The sequence below is a fragment of the Phaseolus vulgaris genome, chromosome 5 (assembly GCF_051622355.1).
Source record: "Phaseolus vulgaris cultivar YP4 chromosome 5, ASM5162235v1, whole genome shotgun sequence".
Classification (NCBI taxonomy): Eukaryota; Viridiplantae; Streptophyta; class Magnoliopsida; order Fabales; family Fabaceae; genus Phaseolus; species Phaseolus vulgaris.
The window spans coordinates 36970233-36984130 of NC_143502.1; the positions used below are offsets into that span (position 1 = coordinate 36970233).

The 13898-nt window shown below is 26.4% G+C and overlaps 1 protein-coding gene across 2 annotated transcripts; it reads left to right on the forward strand.

Moving 5' to 3' along the window:
• The first annotated feature begins 6149 nt into the window (after window positions 1-6149).
• On the forward strand, window positions 6150-9663 carry LOC137835582 (Protein kinase superfamily protein). 2 transcript variants are annotated; one of them, XM_068644156.2, is made up of 7 exons: window positions 6150-6483; window positions 6612-6876; window positions 7182-7234; window positions 7323-7390; window positions 8740-8829; window positions 8966-9026; window positions 9121-9663. In XM_068644156.2, exons 1-7 carry the CDS (start codon window positions 6420-6422, stop codon window positions 9423-9425), a joined length of 906 nt encoding a protein of 301 aa, XP_068500257.1. In that variant the 5' UTR covers window positions 6150-6419; the 3' UTR covers window positions 9426-9663. The 2 variants fall into 2 exon arrangements, 1 of the variants encoding a protein (XP_068500257.1); XR_016520960.1 differs by having other exon boundaries at window positions 6171-6483; window positions 7621-8829; window positions 9121-9450.
• Window positions 9664-13898: the final 4235 nt, after the last annotated feature.

Genomic DNA, 13898 nt, shown 5'->3' on the forward strand with positions numbered 1-13898 from the left:
AAATAATAATTGTAGAATTAAAAAGAACGAACTATAAGAGGAGAAAATAATTAGTAAAAAAAAAAGTGGACAAAGATATTTATGTGGAATGGAGAAAGAAAATAATACATACTACTTGGAGAGCTTCCCAATGTTACTTGAATTAGCAAGACATTACAATACCCAATTGGAAAAATAACTTTTTCTCTAAAAAAATCATTTCCTTTCATTCAAGTTCAATGTGAAAATATAAAGGATGGAGGGTCATGTTTATAAAGGATGGAGGGTCATGTTTATAAATATGTAGGCTAAACAAAAAAAAGAAAAAATTCAAATTATTCCCATGTACTTCTTCTCCATGTATACCTCAAATAAATTATCTAAATAATGTATTTTGATTTAACTTACTTTTTAATTTAACATATGTTAAACATGTTTTAGTCTTACTCTATATACTTTATACGTGCTTTATTTATACGTGACTATGTATATTTATGCAATGAGTTTACAAAAGTAATTTAAAATGCTCTTTATTTTCTTTATCTTTTATTATTGGTATCTCTTAATTTATTGAACTTAATAGAATCAAATACAATAATGATTATTTGGACATATTTCATAATTAAAGTTAAATTTTACTTGTAATAAAAGAAAATTATAAATGTACCATAAACATGTATGTAAATTTAATAAAGATATTGGTTATCATTCTATACATTTATCACAATTTAGATGAAGTTTGCATATGAACTTTAGTTGGATCCAAATTTAATTTGGATAATAGAGTAACCAATTTAAAGTTACTTTACAGTTTTTTAAAGCTTTTGAAAATGGGAAGTTACATTTAATGCATATTATAAGGATTTATAGTACGGGTATATAGAATTCAATGAGGTGCAAGCAAACCTCTAAACTAGACGTAGACTATTTCTTCCTGCACCTCCTTAACTTCTTCTATCACCCCATACAAAATGTAAAAATATTTTTTGTATTCTTCTTGTGCCACTCTCCTAAAGTAGTTTCTGAATTATGTAATCCGGACACGCATTTAAAAAAAGATTTTCTCATTATGTAATCCAAACACTAAAAACGACTTCCGGACTATATAATCCAGAAACTAATTACGTATATGAAAAAAGAGTTTTAGATTATGTAATTTAGAAGTTAATTACTAATACTTCCAGATTATATAATCCAAAAGATTATAAAGGGGTATATTTAGAAATATAAAAATTTATGAAAGTAAGAGAAGAATATATGGAATTACACGAAGAAACAGCCTTAGACGTAACATGTTTCTCTTACCTATGTATGTACCCTCCGGTTTTCAAGAAAGAAAAATAAATACTTTTTGAATATCTAATATAGTATATTTAATATCAATGATAATATATATATATATATATATATATATATATTTGATTTTAATTTTTTTTTAAAATAAAATCTTAACAGAATTTCAAATTTTAAAACGAATAATAATTAAAATGTAATGATTAATTTTAATATATAAGAAACCCACTTTCTTCTGCATAAAGAATTAATTGGCATGGAGGCTTAAGATTAGGGTAGGTGGTGAGTTTTTTAACTTGAAGGTGGATACAATATAAAAGGTGTTGGTGAGTTGGATGGTGTAGGAGAAGTTGACATTAATGGAGTTGCATAGCATTAGACCAATTCAATTCACCAATAACACATAATCTAAGGAAGTAAAGTAATAATAAAACTCTAATAATTTTTTTTTAATTATTAGGTACTAAGTATAAAAAGAACACCAACATAATGGAGTTATTTAAAATTATAATTTTTATACAAGTTGTGCTTTTGTGTTGACCCTACTAAATATGACGAGTATTTGTGTTTTAAATATAAAAGAAGTAGTGAAAATAAGTTTTTAAAATATTAATATTGAAAAATATTTTAATGTATTGATAAATTAAATTAAGTGTTTTCATTGTTGTATGATTTATGTTAAAAGTATATTAAAGAATATTTGTCTCGCAAATAAGTTATGCAGCTGTTGTGATATATATATATATATATATATATATATATATATATATATATATATATATATTGTTTAATTTAAGAGAGTAGGTCTAAATTATTTTAAAACTCCTTAACTGTGTTGGGCTGGCATATGCTGTGGACCATTTTGTTTCCAATAAATAATTTATTGCTGAACTAATACACTAAAATTCAATTGAAATTTAAACGAAGGATAATATTTACAGATTTAAAATCTTCCAGAATGTTAGAAATAATTAATGAAATATGCGTAAAAATGCTAAATGAAAGCCTAAGAAAGCCACATAATATTTTTTTGCATAATTTCACTTTTATGTCTCAAATTTTAGTCTATATGCAATTTTTTTCCTTAATTCTAATTGATTGTATTTAATACTCTAGTTTTTTTTTCAATATTTAAATAAGAATCCTATATCATTCTAGTATATTAAATGATGTATTAAACTGTATAGATTAATAAACGAAAACTGTAGAAAATATTAAATAAACATAAAAATATAAGGGAAGTCTTTTTTTTTATCTTCCATATTTTTTTTTTATCGTAATATTTACTTTATATTCTATTTAAAATAGAAGAAACTTTTTTTTCATCAAAATTCGTGAGTTAACCTAAATTAAGAAATCATTCGACTGGATTAATCATATTATTAAATTGACGATTTAGCTGCTGCTAAACAGTAGTGACCTAGAAGTTGTGCTGAATTTTGTGAAATTTATGTAATTGTTTAAAAGTAGAGTCTTAAGTTGGATAATATGTTGACTCACACTATAAATGAAGTAGCTATGAACCCTATTTAAACATGTAAATAGTTCCAACAACCTCCATAAAAAAGAGTAAGAAAAACATATCAAATACTTTTAGTTTAAATTCTTTCCAATATACTTTACTATAATTATTAATACATACAAAAAATAATAATTATGTCATCATTTTTAATTAGACAATTTTAATATTTAATAAATAAAAAGTAATTTATTTAATAAAATAAATAATTGAATAATTTCTCTTTATTTTAAAGTAATTAAATTAGTTATCTTTTTAAAAATTAACAGTTATATATGTAATAATTTACCTTTTAATATATATAGCTTATTATTTAATAAATAAAAAGTAAATGTTTAAGTCAATACAATTTATTAGGTTGTAATATATTTTTTAATGTGTTTAAAGAATATTTTATACATTTATCTGATAAGAAATATTATTATTTACTTAATAAAATAAGTAATTGAATATTTCCTTTATTTAAAATTAATTAAATAACTCTCTTTTTTTTAAATAACATCTACAGAAGTTTTAATTGTGTCACATATTTGCCTTTCTATAAAACATAAAGAGCCATAACATCTAAAGGTAATACATCTATAGCATAATATTAAGCTTTCCAAGTATGCTCCAACTTTAAGTGCATGTTATGAAATACATGTTGGTGTGTTTTTTCCCAAATATTGTAACACTTAGGGAGAAGTATAAGTAGATTATTAAAATATTATAAATTAAATTTTGGTGATAAAAGTGCACTATTGACATGAATTTACTCTCAAAGCAATAATTTGAGAGGAAACATCTATGATTAACAAATATGCTTTGAAGATATTAGATTGATTATTAAAGGATATTCTAGATTGTGATATTCCATTTGAGATTAAAAATAATGATATAAGGAGGAGAATTTTGTTAAGTACGTCACTTGTTCAAAAAAGTAAAGACATAAACGATTTTCACATGTATTGAGTAACACAAAGGTATTGCATTTACAACAAAATATGTGATCATTACAATATCACAATTTTGTTGAATATCTCGTGCGCATTGGAGATGAGATTGAACCTACACATCTTGATGACATGGTAAAAATAACCCATGACTAGCAATATCATGGGAAGAAGATGATTGAATACAATAACTTATATATAAACATGTACCTATATAGGCGAAGTGGACCTATATAGTACCTGAAACTAGTTGTACAATTGTTGACATGTCGGTGATCTCCTAGCTCCTCCCTTCAAGTTTCCTTCCTCAAATGTTGGTGCTCGGTCGGGGGGTTGACCTGAAAAAGTTACTCCGACAATCAAGTAAGTACTATGTGTAAAGAGTGTATATTTGTAAACTGATAAGAACATACCTTACACCTTACCTTTGTAAAAAGGTTTATTTATAGTGTTAGTCGTGGACCCTTGTTATAATGGACTGAATATCAGTTGTCCACTGATATGTAGCGGGATCCCTAATTTATAGGGAGATATATTGGTATATGAGTATGTTGGTATATTTGAAGAATATCGTAATATCTTTTAGTTAATCAGTATTTAGCTGATTTCTCATAGATGTCATCTGCATAATCAAGATATGATTATTTGTAACTGTCATTGTTGTCATTTATTAAGTATCTTAAAGTGAATGCAGTTAGTCGGTCACCGAGGTCGAGTGACTGACTTGTCTGGTACCAACGGTACAAAACATATCCCCAGTTAGAATTTCATAAATGATATGCCTTTTATGTGGTTCAAAGAATCATATTAACTTAAAAAATGCAGATGTTCAAAAAATTAATGACATAATTATCAATATTTTTTTTATTGAACAACATAAATTGTTTGCATTTAATGAGGTTAAAGGAGACACACATCATTTATACAAATAAGAGTGCCTCCGCCTCATTGCTCTAGTTGGCTTACCACCCTATTTTAAAGGTTAAAATAGGTGTATTATTAATGTTGTTGCGAAACATAAACCCTAAATATGTTATGTAATGAACAAGATTATTGTGTCGTGGGTTCTAAATGAAGATGTTGGATAAAAAGGTCCTTCTTACCAAAATTAAACATAAAACAATAAAAAGTGGTGGTCTCCCTTTGTGCTTATTAGGAAACAATTTACCATGAAGTTAAGTTTTGCAACAACTATAAATAAATCACTAGGACAAATTATACCCAATGTTTGAATTTACCTTCCACTTCATGTTTTTAAGCATGGTTAACTATATGTTGCTGACAATAATCTTCATTAAAGAAGAACACTTTGAAAAAGAAGATGAAACTTTTGCCAAAAATATTGTTTATAAAAAAATTGTCATATCAAAATCACGTATTATCCTCTTAGTTTATTTGTGACATATAAATATATGTATGTCTTAGTATTTTATTTAATTATACATATTTTTCAAAATAAATAAAAAATCCGATATTTATCTACATAAATAGATAGTTATCAATATATGTATATATTTTTTATTTATTTTATAATTTTTAATAATTAATATTCTTACATAGTAAATTGAATTTGTAAGACAATAAAAACACTTGAAAGATAATAACCAATCACTCAATTTATAAATTATATTTTCTACTGACATAATATAAATTCATTTATTATAATATACTAATAATAATAAATTTTAATTTTTATATTACATAGATTTTACTTTTTTATATTACATAGAAACTCAAATAGATCCTGAATACTACAATTCCACTTAAAAAAAATTATTGTTACAAAATCATAAGAATATAAAATAGTGTTTTTTTCTTTAGAATAAAAATATATATTAAAATTTCTAATGAGATTTATAAATTTACTTATATATTAATTTAATAATATTACAATTATTAAAAATTTATAATATAATATTCATAACAAAGGAAACATAACAAACTTTTAAAAAATATTTAAAAAATGGAATTTTCATTAGTCATTATATAGATGATATGTCATTTTGAATTTATTTATTTTAATGAAATAAGTAATTGAATCTTTTTTTATTTTTTAAATAATAGTTATATAGTTTTTAATATTATTTTTACAAAATTATGTATATATATATATATATATTAATGTAATAAAGAAGTGAATACACGTATTAGGAAACCCTGTACTTTCGCTATTATTAGTAAAATGTTTTAAGTGATGAAATGGTTCTTATTAAAAATGTTGATGATATGTTTTTAATTTCTTTTTATTATTTATTAAAATTTATTCAAAATCATATAATTATTAGTAAAATTATTGAATAAAAAATGAGATTCATACATTATATAACTTTTAATTATTTGCAATTAATAATAGAGAACATCGTTCGAGATAAAAAAAAAAAAAAAAAAGAGCTAGTTTTTGTTTACTCTTACTCTGACTAAAAACTGAATTAAGAAAGAAACTGATTGTATTAGATTCCCGTTATTAGTTTTGGGCGGTGACGTTGACGCACGTTGAATCCGTTCCACAGTTCTGTTATCGGCTATGTGTCTCACAACGCGCTTTTTCTCTCTCCTCAAGACCAAAGGTAACAGGATTCCGCAGATTCGTTTTCATAAAAAGTCCGTGCTTCCCGTTTGGCAAACACCTACAAAGCGAATGGAAGTTGACGGTGTTACATCTCCTCTTAACTCCGTTATCCTAGACCAACATCTCCATGGATCCCTTCATCCACAGGCTCCGTCGCCACCTTCTCACATGGCTTCACCGATCTCGCTCCGGTAATCACAATTCTCACTCCACACTCCTTCTTCTCAATCACTCCTCTCTCAATTTCACCCAATTTCAATTCAATTATCAAATTGAACTCCACGCTCGAAGTTCTCCATCGCTGTCTTCAATTCTTCAGGTTCAGTGCTTTTTGTTCGGAGAGTTTCGTATAAAGATGTTCGAAGAGCAACGGATGGCTTCCTCAGAGTTATTTATAGCAATTCCAATGTTTCTGCGTATGCTGCCAGGTTTGAAGAGAGTGGCAGCGTTTGTTTGGTGAGAGAAGTGAAAGGCTTCGATGAAGGAAGCGATCATTTCTACAGACACGTGCAGTTCTTGGGACGCTTGCGACATCGCCACCTTCTCTCGCTTAAGGGTTTTTCCGTCGGCCGCAATCGCAAGAGGTTCGTTGACCATGCTCTGTTTTCTCATTGTGATTTATAAAAAGAAATGTAGGTCTTAAATTGTGATCATAATTTTTTCTTGTTTCTTGATATTATGTAAAATTAGGATCAATAGCCATGGACCGCTTTTTTATAAATCTTGAAAAATGTGATATATTTTGTCTTCTTGATTTAATTTTTCAACATGTACTTGTTGAATTCTCTTGTGTAAGAAGTGGATGTGGATCATTGGTATAGTTAGTGTTCTCGGTATTGGTGTGGAATAGTATAGCAATTTTGTGATTCTTTTTTGGACATCTCTTCAGATTGCTCATATTTGACAACATAGAAAATGGAAGCTTGAAGGATCATCTAAATGGTAAATTTAGAAAGCTGAGAAAAAAATGTTTTTGAGGAGCTTCTCAATTAAAAGTTTTGATTTTGTTTCAATGATTGGGTGTTGGCAGACCCTTTGAAGACTCCCTTAAATTGGAGAACGAGGTTACAGATAGCCAATGGCGTTGTGGCTGCACTGGTAAGTTCTGCAAACTAAAGCATGTCTGAGACCATAATAGCCTAATATTTTCCGCATGAAATTGCGATCTTATTAAATTTTCATGGAAATGAATTTGAAGAACCTGAAATTCTTATGTGTTGTTGAGTTTTTAAAATTGATTGTTGATGCGGGGAAAACTCATGATAACTTACATAGTCACATGGCAAAGTGAATATTGGAAACTCGCTCACTTTGTTCTCCATACACAGGGAAGAAGTTAGCTTCTGTGTGGATTCAATTGGCGATCAGTGTCCTTTAGTATTTCTGCTAACTACTAAAAATATGACGTGAGACTTCTGACTATTGTCATGGTCAACAAGGTTAAACCAACACAGTTGAACAGGTAAAACGACGGATCGTAATAGAGTCATGTTGAATGAACTCATGATCCCATAACTTCGGGAGAAGAAATACTTTTTTATAAATATTTTTTTATTAGGAAACAACACACATTAGAGAGGAAGGTCTCCACTCGTTGCTTATCCTGACTATTACTATTGCTTTAACCATAATAAAATTAAAAAAACAACACACATTAGAGGTTAGAACTGTATTAAAAACATAGAACTCTTCTAATTGGTAACACACTGACACTGTATAGAGTATGGGGTTCTAGTATTGGAAGGACAGGTTGAAGTATTATAAGCGGGTTTTTTACCAAATTGGAGCAATTTTTTCGCTTATTACCAAATGAGATCTTTTTTAAAGTTGGAGAAGTGTGATTACTTTGAACTCTAAACGACTTCTTCACAATGGAAAACTTTTCCTTGTATAGTACTGGCAACGTGACACTCCCCAACTTTAAAAAGCTATTACATTTTGGTAATAAAGGGCAAAAATTGTCCCATGTCAAAAACTCCTTATAAGCTTTGAACGGCAACTCTGTAAAGCCCAAATAAACGGGGACAATTGCTCAATGCTAAGATCACGAAATTCTTTGTTGCATAAGTAGCAAGTTGCACAAATGGTGTTCTCACTTCTACCTGAACTTACATTGTGATGGCTATGAAAGTTATGCTTAACGAATCATACGTGCTAAAGTCAAGTAGGGTGATAGTTATACTCTCCTTTGGTGCTTTAATCTAAAGCCTTGAAGGAGTGAAAGAGTGAAGAATACGAAGTAGAGATGGACAGCAATGAGACAGGATAAAAACACTGCGATAATAAGAAGGGTGAGCAGAAAAACAAAAGTATTAGCGAAGAACATTGTGGTTCCAACAATAATTGCTTGATGAAAAACAATTTTTTTCATATTTGGCTGAAAGATTAAGAGTCTCTTTTCGGGCATGGTTATCTGATTTTTGTCCATATGTTGATTCTGTAAGCAGGAATATTTGTTTCTCTTCAGTGAACCACCTGTATGTCATGTCTCTATCACCTCAAGCAATATTATGTTAGATGAGAACTTCACAGCCAAAGTAAGGAAATAGTTCCCTTTCTTACTGTAAACTCTTGCCTTCTTTATATTATATCTCGTTTCAGATTGACATGCCAAGGGCAAATAAAACACTGGTTTAGAATCGTATTAAATTAGATTGAATTCTGCAATTACAGCTATCTGATTTTGGCCTTCTTCCATCCGGTGGAAATTCTATTATGTTGCCATATTCAGAAGGTCACTTCTTGTAAACTACTCTTACAAGTTTCATCAAAATCAAATTTGAAATTTGTTACTTCTCATTTTTGCTCACCATGGTCGTCTATTTCAGATTGCTTGAAGCAGAAAAGTTGTAGGATTATATTTCAACTTGGAGTGCTAATACTGGAACTGGTCACGGGTCAGTCTTCAGAGATGGAAGGTTCCGATTTAATTGAATGGATCCAAGAATCACGATTTTACAATTCCATTGATAAGATGATAGACCCTGATCTTGGTAACAATTATGACTGTACGGAGCTTAAAAGTCTTCTCGCTGTGGCAAAACTATGTATCAAATCATGGGACAAGCCCTCATTTACAATTCCTCAGTTATTCCGGCATCTCCAAAAGAAGATTGATATTACTCACGAATAGAACTGTTATCTGATTTGCTTGAAAACCTTGTGGATTCTTGGGAGAATATTTACCACTCCCTTGTGTGCATGCTTTCACTTTTCGTGTCGGTTTTGATAACTGCGGTGATGTTCATTTGAAATTACATCAAGAGAGAAAAAAAAATGTTAGTAGACTATTTTTATAAGAAGCTGTAGTGTGAAATTCAATGTAAGCTCTAACTTATATTATAAAATAAAAGGAAGGAAGTTTAGATAAATACATTTCCTTAAAAAAGTAAGATTTTTTTTTTTTTATAAATATACATCAAATTAAATAAATAAATAAAATAGCAAATATAAAAAAATTGAGAATAATAAAATATTGTTAACTGATTGAAAATGAAAACGTCGCCTATAAAAAGAAAATTCTATTAATTTGACAAAAAAATAGATAAGTATTTTTATAATTACTCAATACATTAATTACAAAACAAAAAATATTTAAAACACTAGGTAATTATTTTTTATTATTTTTTAATATGTTTATTACCTCCTATTTTTATTTAATTTCGAATTGAAAAAAAAAAACTCCCAAAAATATTCTTTATTTTTCTTTTTATGTTTTATTTACTTCTCAAGTAACTTTCATCAATGATGTCGCGTAAATGTAAATAATTATTATTAACTTTTTTTTAAGGGAGAATTCATAGCACTTAGCGTATTATTTTAGCATGTTTTATAATAATTTAAAGTATATTTAAGATTATTGTATTGTAATCTTATAAAAGAAAGAGAAATTGCCATAAAATTTTCTCTCAAAAATTAAGGTTATTTTTTAATATAAATTAAATTAAGTAAATTAGTGAACATACAAAAATTAAAATTAATATAACATTGATAATCAATAATTAAAAAATAGAAATGTCTCGTTTAAAAATGAAATTGCATCAATTTAGCGTAAAAGTTATGTTAGTATTTTTATTAATCACTTGATACATTAAACATAAAAACAACAATAGATCAAATTGCTCAAAAAATATATATTTAGAAATTAGTGTTGATAGTTGTCGCAATTTTAAGTATGAGAAAAAAATGAATTCAATTGTCAATACTAGTGTAAATTCAATGTATACTACTAATTTAGGAAATTAATGTATTTTAAAATATTTTACAGTACTCCATTGTATATTTGAGAAATTAATTTATAAAATTATTGTATTTTAAAGTAGCTAAAAAAAAGATGAGCTTTTTATTGGAAATTATGTTAGAAAAAAGAAAAGAAAAAACAATAGGTAATGCAAAAAACACATTATAATTTTTTTCATATTCTTGTAAATTAATATTGAAAACTATTCATAGGATTTGTTTTACCTGTGAAAATGGGGGAAAACATCCCCGTAAAAGTTGAAAAAATTTGTATGTTTACAATGTCTAAGCTAACATTTTCTTCTTATACACTCTTAGTTTTAGGTCTTTTAATTTTTTTTTAAATTAAGATTATTTTAAATACTAATTTGATTATATGTCTTGATTTTTTTTAAAAAATTACATTTTTTGGTAAAAAACTGAAATATTTATTTATTTGTCTTGCTTTTTCAATTCTAATGAATTTCTTTCATAATTTTTAGTTCAGATGCTAGAATATTTAATAGTATAATATTTGTAATTGAGTATTAAAACTAAAATTTACATTAGACTTCCTCCAATTATTGTAAATCTTTTAAACTAATTTCTTTTATTCTTTACTAGTGGGAACACAGACATGTGAGTGCTTGTGTATCCGCATTTTTCATTTTTACTATTTATATATTCATATAATTTTAATAAATATTAAATTATATGAGAAGATATGTAAATTATCTAAATGCACCATTGATAATAGTTTTATTAAGATTTTATGTTAATTTTTTTATATTTTCATTTTATTGTTTTTGAATATTAAATTTTGATTTAACTTGGTGTTTATCTTGAACTTTGTAAGGTTATCAAGATTAAAATTAAGGTTTAAAAAAAATGGACCAGCAAACTATGTCAAAACATAATGCAAATGCTTGTATGTTGGAAGTGGTAGAATCTATCACCATATCAATTGAATCCACATCTTCCATGAGAAAGAAGTTGAAAAAAATAAAATAATAAACTAAATACAAATTATCAAACTTCCAACTTATGTAATATCTAATAGATCAAAGCATCAGTAGACATAAAAACTTTGCCCGCAAAGCTGGGCTTAGGATTCATACAAAAATATAAAAAAAAATTAAGAAAACAATAGAAACAAAAATGTACAAATCCTATAACAATGAGACACGTCTCTACTTCGAACACTTTGGAAAGTGCGAGAAGGAGGAAACAATGGTGGTTGTTGTTGTACAGTGGTGATTGAAGAGGGACTAAGATAGGTGAGAGTAGGAGAAGAACATAGAGTGTGAAGGAAGAGGGTTCAAAATGTGTCAAAATTTATGAGCATTTTTTTTTCTTTGGATGCAACTGGTGAAAACTACTCCTTATAAGGAAGTAAAAGAAAGTGGTAACCGCTCAACTACTCCTTATAAGGGAGTGAATGTAACTGGTGAAAACTACTCCTTCGTAAGAAAGTGAATGTAAATGGTAACGGTGAAAACTACTGAAGAAAGTGGTAACTAATAATGAAATGGTTCACATTTCCTAATATTTATTTCTCTCTCATAAATCAAACACTCCCTCTCATTATGCAATTAATTTTCAAAATAAATTATCTCTTTCAATTCAAACGTTGCTCCATTTATTTCAAATATTTTATTTAATTTATTTCTCTCATACAATAGACACTCTCTCATTATGCAATTAATTTTCAAAATAAATTATCCCTCTCTCACATTTCCTAATATTTATTTCTCTCCCATCAAACAAACACTCACTCTCATTATGCAATTAATTTTTAAAATAAATTATCTCTTTCAATTCAAACGGTTACTCCATTTATTTCAAATATTTTATTAAATTTATTTCTCTAATACAGCAGACACTCTCTCATTATTTAATTAATTTTCAAAATAAATTATCTCTTTCAATTCAAACCCGCTTTTCCACCTCTCTTTCCATTCAAAACCGCCCCACTAGGTATACCAAATATTGTAGAAAAAATAAGAAAGGTACAATGACCATAATACAATAATAAAATTAAATATTAATAAATTAGAAAAAAATTAAGAGCATTTAAGAGGGGAATAAAAAATGACACAATGACCATAATATAATAATAAAATTAAATATTAATATAAGGATAAAATAGGAAAAAAAATTAATAGCAGTTAAGAGGGAAAATCCCATTTATATATAGGTATAGATATTGTCTCATAATTTTTTAAGTTTTACTATTTCAAGTAAAATCAAGAATAAATCTAATAATTCAAAAGTTTTTTTTTTCATTGACATGTATATTTTATAAATGATTTTAAAATACCAATAACATACTACGGAGAATTAAGTCACTATGACTTCAAATTTGTTGATAATATTTTTAGAATTTGTGATAGCGAAAACATATTTAATTTATTGTATATTTGGCTTAAAAGTTATTTTGTATTGTCATAACACACGGCATATTACATAATATTATATATTTATGAATAGATATTGATTATAATAAAACATGATGTATTTCGCTTTTTTGATTTATGAATAAAGAAATTATTTAATTGGTATTATTATACAACTTATTTATAAAGGATTTTGTAACTTAAAATTGCCATTTCTTTTCTCTTAAGAGAAATTAGATAAAATGTTTATTTACACAAAATTTCTGCTGGATTTGAAAAATATCCCCATTTATGTATGTGAAATTATAAAAAAATTCTATAAAGGATTTTATTTAATTTCTAGTTTATATTCAATTATTATGTATTCTCTTATCTGTTTCACCAAAATTGATAATACTTTTATTTTTTTATCCATATAGAATTAACAAATAATTTTTTATATTTTTTATATAAAAAATTAATAAATAGATTTGGAACATTTAAGAATATTTATATCCTTAAAATAATCAATTAGCCAATTTAATATTAATAAAATTTAAAAAGGGTTGAATGGTATTTCTTTGATGACAGCTAGAAAACATTTTAGAAAAATTCAAAATTGATAAATTAATACAATCCAAAATATATATTCTTAAGTATATCGAACAGAAGATTGTTTTTAAATTAATAAATAAAATTTTACTTAAATATACTTTTAGTCTTAAGTTATTTGTTTACAGTCTACTAGACTATATTTAAATTCGCAATTTTAGTCAAATTATTTTATTTTAATCTCAAAGTAAAATTTTAAGTTAAATTACTATTCAAGATAATATAATAAAAAGTAAAAGATAAAAAATACTACATCAGTTATAATACTAATCACTTAAACTACTATTACGAAAAAAAAAAGAAAAATGAAGAAGAATATTAAATCACAATTAAAATTGTCTTTTCAGAGTAAAGTTATATTTATAAATATTTATTAATTTCAACTTTAAAAATAAAACAAA

Bases quoted from the DNA above. Each gene is read 5' to 3' on its own strand.
- LOC137835582 (XM_068644156.2), top strand. From the start codon at position 6,420: ATGGATCCCTTCATCCACAGGCTCCGTCGCCACCTTCTCACATGGCTT. The intron at 6,877-7,181 runs GTTCGTTGACCA...ACATCTCTTCAG, and splicing joins GTCGGCCGCAATCGCAAGAG to ATTGCTCATATTTGACAACA. The intron at 7,391-8,739 runs GTAAGTTCTGCA...TTCTGTAAGCAG, and splicing joins ATGGCGTTGTGGCTGCACTG to GAATATTTGTTTCTCTTCAG.